At 42.4% G+C, this 10,310-nt stretch overlaps 2 protein-coding genes across 5 annotated transcripts in view; both read right to left on the bottom strand.

Moving 5' to 3' along the window:
• phldb1a (pleckstrin homology-like domain, family B, member 1a) overlaps positions 1 to 6,218 on the bottom strand; it is a 30,703-nt gene extending 24,485 nt beyond the window's left edge. For 2 of the 4 annotated variants that reach the window (XM_030746856.1, XM_030746855.1), the window contains exons 1-3: positions 2,880 to 2,952; positions 1,110 to 1,208; positions 364 to 487 (exon numbers count right to left, since the gene is read on the bottom strand). In XM_030746856.1, the coding sequence (XP_030602716.1) occupies positions 364 to 487; positions 1,110 to 1,169 (184 nt within the window). In that variant the 5' untranslated portion in view covers positions 1,170 to 1,208; positions 2,880 to 2,952. Of the gene's footprint in view, positions 1 to 363; positions 488 to 1,109; positions 1,239 to 2,879; positions 2,953 to 6,078 lie in introns of those variants that run through there. The other 2 variants (XM_030746854.1, XM_030746853.1) reach the window with 2 other exon arrangements.
• Positions 6,219 to 9,190: 2,972 nt separating this feature from the next.
• On the bottom strand, positions 9,191 to 9,819 carry h2ax (H2A.X variant histone). The gene has a single exon (XM_030746043.1). The coding sequence runs from the start codon at positions 9,756 to 9,758 to the stop codon at positions 9,330 to 9,332; it is 429 nt and encodes a 142-aa protein (XP_030601903.1). The 5' UTR covers positions 9,759 to 9,819; the 3' UTR covers positions 9,191 to 9,329.
• Between the last annotated feature and the right edge of the window lie 491 nt (positions 9,820 to 10,310).

The raw sequence follows: 10,310 nt of genomic DNA on the forward strand, positions 1-10,310 counted from the left end.
AGACAAATGGTGCAAGAACATCACAGACAACATTTGCAACTGTGGCTCCGTATGAGTTAGAAGACGGTTAGAAGTTAATGTGTCATCAGTCTCTGTCACTTCATCACTCTTGACATACTGTGCCACTTACTTATTAGAGAACAATTGCCTTACTGTGGGCAGTTCTACTTATGGATGTGTCTGTGCTGCTAACCGTAACATACAGTAGACCACAGTTGCTCTTCAAGAGATGTATGCAAACTGCCTTTTATGATTTACCATCCTCCACTTAAGAATCTAACCATGGACCAAACACACACACACACACACACACACACACACACACACACACACACACACACACACACACACACGGGTCGTCACCTTCCAGCAGTGGTAGTAAAGTGATGGCTGTGCTCAAGCGTCCACTTCCCAGGCTAACCAGGTGGGGGCGCTCTGCCTGGACTTTGAGGGACTTGCCTGTTTCAATCAGGTCCAAAGGAGTGCTCTGTTAAAACAAAATCATACAATAAAACACCATCATATTTATTTTTACACAGCATTAGGATCCATTTTACACATCTGGAAACACAAATTGAATGCATGAAGTAAACAGCATATCATAACATAATATACAGCATGTAATTAAGCCTGTTTGCCTGAGCTAAACTGTACTACAGGCCTCACCCAGTAAGATTTACTAATGTTATGTGTTGTACATAACATTAGTATAATCGCCATAACATGCTTATAGTTATTGAAGAACTACATTTTGTGATCATTGAAATAAAACTCTGTACAACCCAGATGTGTCGCTGCAGCTGGAACACACTGAGATTTTAATGAAAGAAATTATGAATGATGAATGATAGTGAGTGAAGTCAGAGCACACCTACATTACTGCATTTAGAATCTGTAGAATTAACCTTGTGCTGTAAAGAGAGCTGTGCCCACTCTTAAAGCTAATATTACTGCTAAGCTCTTGCTTTTAAACTCCTACACCTCTCAGCTGTGCCAAATAAAGTCGATGTATAACAGATGCTGCTAGTAACATGAGTTACACTTGATTTAACATCCCAGTTGTGTCTACTATAAATAGTCAGTGACACCGCAGGTAGAAATTGCCTCACCTGTAAGACCTGGTGCGTTTGTCGCCCATGCTCCGCTTTATTCCTGCTCACGCGGTCCATATCGGCTGGACTGTCAGAGTTATCTGACTCATGAAGGTCCTGAAGCACAGAGATAGAGTGGCAGGGCATGAATGGGCGTGCTGGGAATACTGCTACTACAGCTGTACTACAATGGGAACAGTGCTTTCCATAGAAACCCTTCTGCCCCAGTTACAAGCCCATGTGACCAAACCGTTGTACAGAGTAATTGTTTCTCAAGAGCTAAAGACAGAGCGATCCATCAAGAAAGCTGCTATTGATTTATGCTTCAGCTTTTTAAAAAATTGGCATGTTAGAGAATGAATACAACAAACACAACAATAGTAACCACAGATTTTATGTGAACATCACAACTGTGCTTTGGATATATAGCAGGAGATGTGAGCTGGCTCTGCAGGTGCTTCATACATCAGGGGTCAGATGACTTCTTCCTCTGACTGTGGTGAGTCACTGAGATCTTAGAAACAAACAGTCCATGTCTGCAGACACATGCTACAGATTAGAGCCAGCTGTCTGCTCATCTTCCTCAAATCAGACAAGAGTAAAACAACAAGCCACGAGGACTAGACATGACTCAAGCAAACACACACGCATGGATACGTAGGCAGCCCGGATGACCCACTCATTTTTCTGCTAAAAGCTGCCATCCACATCCTTCACTATCACTTGTTTACCTTCTTGGTATCCCGAGCAAAACTGGAGTAGACGCAACTACCTTACTATCTGGTGTCCGTTGTGTCTACCAAGGATGAAAGGCTGCTGTGTGTCATGTAATGTTAGTTTACATTTCAAAGTAGAGCTCTATGCCACCAGCGCCAGTTTGTTTGAATGATTCATTTCAAACTCAGTGACATGTCTTGCGGTGCTTGCTACATATCGTGTTTTTCCTCACAAGTGTGTGGAAGTTATGTCATTCACACACAGACGTATTAACACAAATGCCTGAGCTCTTTGTCACTCTTTGTTGTCATCACTGATAAATTAAAACATGTTTTTTTTAAAAATATCCACTGCTGCCATCCTCCAAGTTTAGTTCATGGTGTTTGACACAACAGGGCGTTCAGTCTGCGTCTGATGTCACTCCAGACAAGGCTGCTGGGCAAAACCGCACACATCTGACAATCACGCCCAGTGTGTGAGTCTCAGAGGACCCAGTGACACGAAGAACAGACCATCCCCTCTGTTCAGCACTGACACTGGACCCCTCACGCCTCTGCTGTCAGCCCACTGGCTGTCAACACTGGGCCTCTTTGAGCCACGCATTCAGACACAGGACAGGAGAGTGGGCAGGCTAATGTGCCTCTGTCTGCCTGACTCACACATACACACACACACACACACACACACACTCCCATATGCTCATGCTCTGAAAAGCCTCAGTGATTTAACGTACACACCCAGGCCAGAGAACAGTTTTAATGCTTGCAAATGCAGGGCCTTGCATAGTAACCTGTCATTATGGAGGCAGTTATGCCCTTCAGAGCTGCCACGGGCTTCTGAAAATAGACACTGCCTGCCACACAGCCCGGGCTGCCACTTTTAAAGAGAAATTACTTTGGCTGGGAGTGAACAATGAAAAATCAAAGGAAGACAGAAAATCTAACAGCTGAAATGGTCAATAATATATATATATATATATATAAAAAATAAAAACACTTGGAGTTATATATAAAGAAAAAGATAAAATATTAGCACAACCATGTTGGCAAAAGCAGCCAAGTGTTTACTTACTTCACCGACTGACAGGCAGCGCTTACCATCTCTTTACTCTTGCTGAGTCCAGACAGCAGCTAGGTCCATGGGTTTGCCTGACAATTATTAGTACACAGAGCAGTGTCCACATTATTGTGTATGTCTTGCTCCTTGCTTTTTTCATTTACTCTCTGAGTTCCTCTGCTATTTCCCTCCTCCCAGCCCCTTCTCCTCCCCATCCCGGTGCAGAATTACATCCCATTAGAGTTACAAACAGTAGAGGAGAACGAGGCATCAGCAGTGCCCTCCAAAGCATGCTCCTAATTCCTACATATTCATTCCCTTTTCATTTTTTGGCAAGTATGCGTAAATAACTTCATTCTAACATCCAGTTTCAAAACACTTCAGGATTAGTGAGGCATAGAGTTCACATCCTGCTGAGAGAGTCATTTAAATGTACGGGCTCTTAACAAGCTTTCCATTAAATGAAAGTTCAGATGGGCTGCAGCACCAGAGCATCAGAGAAGGCGGGGCAGACTCCTTAAAAGTTTCTATGGGTTAAGCAGGTGTTAACAGCCCGATTCATGCAGGAAATAACATAGTGTAGGAGGTGGCGATGGAAAGGACCTTGTGTCCTCTGACTTCCTGCTCTGAGCTCTGCGCCGCTGATGTAACAAACTGCAAAAGAAGTGTTTCCATTCTGAAAACCTGTTGAACAACACTTTATGATAATGCTAACTAAATAGACTACAGTGGATTACAATGCATCTACTGTGTAACGATGAAGCAGAGCGATACAAAGTTCCACAGGAAGCGAGTGAACACATGTGAGCATCTTTTCAGACATCCCACAGGAACTATTTGGCTTACAGACAAACACAGTGAGAGTAGAAGAGAGTGGGAGAAAGGCTCCACTATTGATCTCTCAAGGCTTTTCCCATGGTCGCTGGCCAGAGAGTAGAGGGAGGAAGTGAAGCAGATGATGACTCACTGAGGAAAATCAAAACAAACAAACAGAGGCAGCTTAGTAACCCGATGGACTGGAGATTGCAGAAGTCTGCAGAGAAGGTTGATGTTCTGAGTCAGTCATCCTCGGTGATGATGTGGAGGTTACAGCTGACGAGAAGAAAGTTTACTGAATGACCTTTAAATGATGATTCCAAGTGAATCCCATTATAGCTGTCCATCTATGTCAAGAAGCAGATGGAAGTGATTATTAAATACAGTGCAGTCCTTATTATGTACCAAAATGCAAAGATAAATGGTAAATGGTGTTATCTAACAGGCCATCAAATATAAGGATAAACTCTGACAAGGAGTTTGCACACTAATATTTTTCTTTTATGGACTGGACTGGTACTTAAATACCACCTTTATACTAAATTTGAGCATTTAAAGAATTTTCTGCCACAAGTGTCATTCACCCACCCACTTACACATCAGGGGCAAATCTGGGTTCAGTCTCTTGCTCAAGGATGTTTTGGCACCAGAGTGGCCAGAGATTGAGCCACCAACCTTCCGATTGATAGATCACCCACTCTTCCACCTGAGCCAGAGCCACCCCATATGTCATATTGGATATTGATATATTACTTTAGTCAAGGAGGACTACCGGGAAGATGGCAATAATTATGAAAAGAGAGACTGAATAGAGAAAAAAACAAAAACAAAACAATGTAGTTCTCATACTGAAAAGTATATAAATTAATTCAGACACAGCAGGTAAAGAGGAGCTGGGGGATGGGGGTTGCAAAGCAGCTTGCATGTGTGCAGAACTCTAGGCAGGCATAGCAACTTCAGCTTTTCAGTCTTTCTGAACTGACTGCAGCAATGCCTCAGCCAGGTTGTGAGCACTATGGGATGATCATAAAAGTTCACAGCAAGTGGAATATTTATCAGCTGCACTGTGAGTCTGTGATTTCCCACAGATCCTGAATTGTTTGTCTGGTAGGAGGTTTGGCTCATTCAGCTTGTGAACCCTGCAGTTACACACTGTTAAAAACTGTGAAGCAGATGTCTGCTGGTCTCTGCAGGATGACATTAGACTGCAGGTGGAAAGAACGGAAGATGGCAACAATTATGAACGTGGGGGCTCGGTCACTCAGCATTCACTCAGGCTGTGCTGGAGGCTGATGAGAAACAGCTTACACACAGCATGGATTTCATTGCCTTAAATTGAAGGTTTCGGTCTGTACTTCCTCGCAGACCAAGCATAAATCCTACCCCTTCCACTAACACTGATGGGTCAAAACAAAACATTTCCTTTTAGTAAACCTTAACCTAAACGCAACCAGTAATTATTCTGATGCCACATGTTGAGGGGTTAGAGAGGCTCAGCTCAGGACAGGAAAGACTATCCTTAAAGGAGGGGTGATCAGAGTTGCAGAGTTGTTGCAGAGTTATGGGATGCACGGAGCCTCATTTTTGTAAGGGAAAATATAAAACCTTTACAGCAACAATACATACGCATGAATGCCATTCAAATCTCCTGATTGCCTTCTCATTCTAGTAAACAGAAACAAACGTCACACTGAGAAGAAAGTACTAACTCACATCATATGATGTGATGTGAGTTGATCAAATGATGATCAAATGATGCTTAGAAAAAGCCCCAAGCCCAGACCAACGAGAGAAGAGAAACTGGAGAAATTTCCATCAAAATAAAGTCCTCTGAGTTGCCAACCAAACCGATGGACTGTTTCCTGTGTGACATCTATACACCTGTCTCTTTCAGCTTATCAGTATGTTTGTAGTCATCACATAATTATTTACATATAAACAAGTTATTTTCATCTGTCGCAAGAAAATGCTAGAAGTTTTTAAAGTTATACTCACTCAGGCACATGTGCACCTCGCATGTGATGCTATGCTGGAAAAATACCTCATCATCCTGTTATTTCACCAAAGGCAGCCTGATCTCACACGCACACACACATACACATACATAAAAGTGTCCATTCACAAAGCCAGCTGGACTCAGCTCTTATCTTTCTCTCTGCCAGATGACTTTCACCTGCCCACACCTCCCTGTTAAATCAAAAAGCTGCTTTTAAAGCTAAAGCAAGCAAATTCTAAAACCGATACTGATACTATGTAAACTTTCTCATACACAGTGCCATACACTGAAAGCCATCTGTAAACTGCCACAGAAGCCTCGTCATGTCCTTGTCTCTCCCCCCTTCTCAGCCCCTTCTCAACACAAATACACTATCAAGCAAATATTTTTGTTTTCCATTACCCAAGCTAGAAAGGAACATCTCCTCGTCTGCAGAATGATTCAGTCCGAAGATTAAAAACACAAGACGAGGCATCCTCCCAAGTTTTCATGTGAAAAGTCTTCCAGTTCTTTTCTCGAGGATGGAGACATGCCGTCCCCAGCTTCACTGTTGTTGAGTAACTAAAATTAATGTTTCGGTGCGTCTGAGCGTCATTCTAGCAGATCCACCCCCCCACCCCCACCCTTTTTTTTCCAGCCCTCTCTCTTATCCCACTCATCATTCCTCATTCCCATTCATTTGAATCGGGTCCTTCTGTGTCCCTGTATGGCTTTGTTTCTCACATATTTATTGTGTATACACAGATTTTCTCATGCACGGACAAATTTAGGTGTTTATTTTACAGCAAGTTGGCTACATCAATACAAAAACCTACTGATGAACTCGAAAAACCTTTTATTTTAGTGTCAGAGCAGGTATTTATTTGTTCCGGTCACAGCTTCACCAAACTGTAATTAACATGCAGAAGGTGTTTTGTGTATGACGCAAATTCAAACTTCAAAAATTTGCAGAAGCCAACAAATTCCATGAAATGACCAAAATGACTGTTTTGACAAAGATCATTCCTTTGCCACAAACAGCTGAAAAGAGTATCGGCAGTAAATTTAGAGCCTGTGACAATGTCAGCTCAGAAAATTATAGTTATAACAGCCAGTGGACACCGGGTTTTTCCTTCTGGACTGGAATTTTTAGCCTGGATGTTGGTGTTGGACACGTTGTCAAGGCCCAAGTAATTGGTTCAGCCTGTCCTGGGCTCAGCTCAAACTTGGTGCGTCATGCTGCTTTTGCAACTATAAAACAGTCCAGGCAGACAAAAATATCTCCTGTGGAAAGGTTACGGGTGAGTTTAGCTACACATGTCTGGGGTTTAATGAAAAAATATGTAATCCACCACCATCTTTGACATAAAACAACCAATTTGTTTTTATCAGTTACTGATCTCACAAAAAGAGCTGGGTATATATTAATGGGACCTTAAATTGTTTTTTTTTTGTTTTTTTTTCAGATCTCTTACTCGGTTACATACCAGTTTGAATCTTTTATTTGCAGCACAAAGTATTTCCTCTGTATTATGAAATGGTTCGAGGTGCACATCTGTCAGCATAAACAGAGATCTGTCTTCAATAGTAACACACATGGGTAAAAGTCCCAGTCTTTCAGATGTTAAACAGTCGACCCCTAGTGGCAAAATTAGTGAATAACACTCCCATTGTCATGTTTCCCATGATTGCTGCAATGTTTGGCTACTTGTTTAGTCTTTGATGGGAAATAAAATGTATTTGAGCCTTTTAAAAAGCATAATGAAAAACTTGTGATGGACTGTAAAAATTCCCTGCTTGCTTTAGTTTTGCATCTCTAAAATGTGAGTGGATTATGGTCACAGAATTGTATACCTGCCTTTTCAGGAAACCAACTTTGCGTGCAGCTTATCCCTGACATGTATGTGAATCAGTCGGCTGAGGTTTAATGCTTTGCCCTGATCCCTGTGGGCCACTTCACTTGATACCACGTTCTTTTAAGAAGGTGGTAAATGCTAAAGTAAACTAGACATTATATGCAACCAAAATAAATACTGGAAATTTAACCAAATACTCATAAAGGCTAATGGTCTATGTCAGGGATGTCAAACTCATTAGATACATGATAAAGAAATGCTCCTGCAGTAAATGAAGGAAATCTCTCAGCACTCTTTGGGCTTACATGTGTAAAATTAAAGCACAAGCTCTGGTAGCTCATTGTCCAGACTGCCCTGTAATTGCAAAACACAAAGTTTTGTTAATTCATGGAAAATGTCCTGTTTTTTTTTTTTTTTTTTTTTACTGTGGACCCATTGTAAACAGCAAACTTTTCTATAGTAGACAGTGAAAAAACAAGAACTTTTCTGTCATTTAATTGTTTATCTATAACTTAATTACTTTGGTGTAATATGAATAGGCATGAGGGAGGTCTTTATCAGTAGGAAAAGCTGTAAAACAGTTACAAAATACAGATAAAAGTTCAAAATGTATGCCCTCCTTCACATTTTCCATAGCCGTCCAGTGAGGCGGATTGGTGTTGGGTCAATTCTGGCACCCAGGCCTTATGTTTGACACCCCTGATTTATGTGGAGATAATTCACTGCTTAATGTACAATTATCCTGCACATTTGGATGATGTAATACTGTTTTCTCAAGGGTACAGCTGGTGCACAGGAGCCATACATATTGGATCAGATGTCACTGTGCCGGTAAACTGCAGCTGCTTGTATCTTCACATTTAACAAGGAAACACCTGGAGAAAGAGCCGTTGACATGTTTTGCAGGCTTTTAACGACAGTTTGAAAAAAACAAATATTCAGGTCACTCATACACGAAGATAAACGCATTAGCAAATAGGAAGCGCCAACGCCTTAACTCTAGAAATCAGTCCCTCAATCTCCAGTTCATCAGGTGTATGCAAGGAGCACTAATGTAGCATAAAGGAGCGTGTTTGCAAATAATCCTCCCCTGCTGAGGGCTGTTTCACTACACGTTGAAACTATTTTAAAGAATTTATTCAAAAATATGGCCATGCCAGAGGGTGCTTGCGATCCTTCTGATGCAGAAAAACCTTCAAAATGGCCAGAAATGTAAAACTGCTCCATACAAATGAACACTTTAAGAGCTTAAATTCTGATTAGGGTGAATTACTTTTAGCTTGTTACACCTTAGATGGAAATATGCAGTACTACTGACTGACATAGGGCATTATTTCAGCCATGAATGGGCACTAAAGTTTTATGTCTGCCAAACTAAGAATTAAGTATTAACCCATCTTCCACCAAAGCTGCACAGTCATGCTACAAGCAAGATCAAAAGCAGGCTCTGGGCCATGAACCAGCAGTAAATGTTACGTGGAGGCCATGTTTAACACTGACCATGCAACATAGAGCCCTGCTAAGTGAGTACTGTTGTACTCCGACGCTCAGGCTCACATTATCGGTTAAAGACCGCCATGCAAATAAATAGTTACACTAGACGGGATAGCAACCTTCACCTACAATACTAGCAGATAGCATCAAGTAGCCTTAAATCAGCAGAATACCACAACAGTTACAAAAAAAAAACGCTTTTATTAAATAAAAATCATGCGAAAGGCGAGGCAAGACAGCAGTAATCAGGAAAATTTGCTCTTTCAATTAGGAGTGGGTGGCCCTTAAAAGGACCTTTGGGTATTCAAGTTATTAGCCAGCAAGCTAATACTCCTGTGACTGAGAGGAGGCCTTCTTTCCCGCCTTGCCGGAGCTCGGTGCAGACTGGCCGGTCTTCTTGGGCAGCAGGACGGCCTGGATGTTGGGCAGGACGCCACCCTGTGCGATAGTCACGCCACCGAGGAGTTTGTTCAGCTCTTCGTCGTTGCGTACAGCCAGCTGGAGGTGACGAGGGATGATGCGAGTCTTCTTGTTGTCCCTGGCGGCATTGCCGGCCAGCTCCAAGATCTCAGCGGTGAGGTACTCGAGGACGGCGGCCAGGTAAACGGGGGCCCCGGCGCCCACTCTCTCTGCGTAGTTACCCTTGCGGAGAAGACGGTGGACACGACCCACGGGGAACTGCAGACCAGCACGGGAGCTGCGGGTCTTAGCCTTAGCGCGGGCCTTTGCTCCGGTTTTACCTCTTCCAGACATTATGGGTTAGTTACTGCTTTCGTTCAAAACACAGTAATCGTAGGTTTGCTAGTGATGAGAAAGAAAGAGCTGAACAACCTACATATAAACCTCACGCGTTGTCCCGCCCTAACCTGCGATTGGGTTTAGGAATGAAAATACTGTTATCCGATTGGCTCCGAGGGGAACGTCAGAGAGAAAGTTAATGACTATTGGTGGATCTATTCTGTCTTCTGAACAATCACGATGGGGCCTAAGTCTTTGCTTTCCGTCAGTGGGTCAAAAGCAAAGAGGCGGAGCTAGAAAGCCAATCGAGGACCTTCCCTCCAACTTTAAATTTTTGGCGCGGGTAGCGGTTCTGCAGTAAAAGTAAAGTAAAATTAAAGGGAGCGTTTAAGGAGGACAGGCTTCACGTTGACCACCGTTTCGTTCACCTTAATGCAATCTACAGAAAGAAATCTGGACGAAATAGTGACAGTGTGGCAATTGCATCGACTCTGTGTGCCAAGTGTATTACACTTTATTCTGAAATATAAAGCCAGTAGAAAAAAAAGAAGTGCAACATTATTGTGT

The sequence above is a fragment of the Archocentrus centrarchus genome, chromosome 14 (genome assembly GCF_007364275.1).
Source record: "Archocentrus centrarchus isolate MPI-CPG fArcCen1 chromosome 14, fArcCen1, whole genome shotgun sequence".
In the NCBI taxonomy this organism is placed as follows: Eukaryota; Metazoa; Chordata; class Actinopteri; order Cichliformes; family Cichlidae; genus Archocentrus; species Archocentrus centrarchus.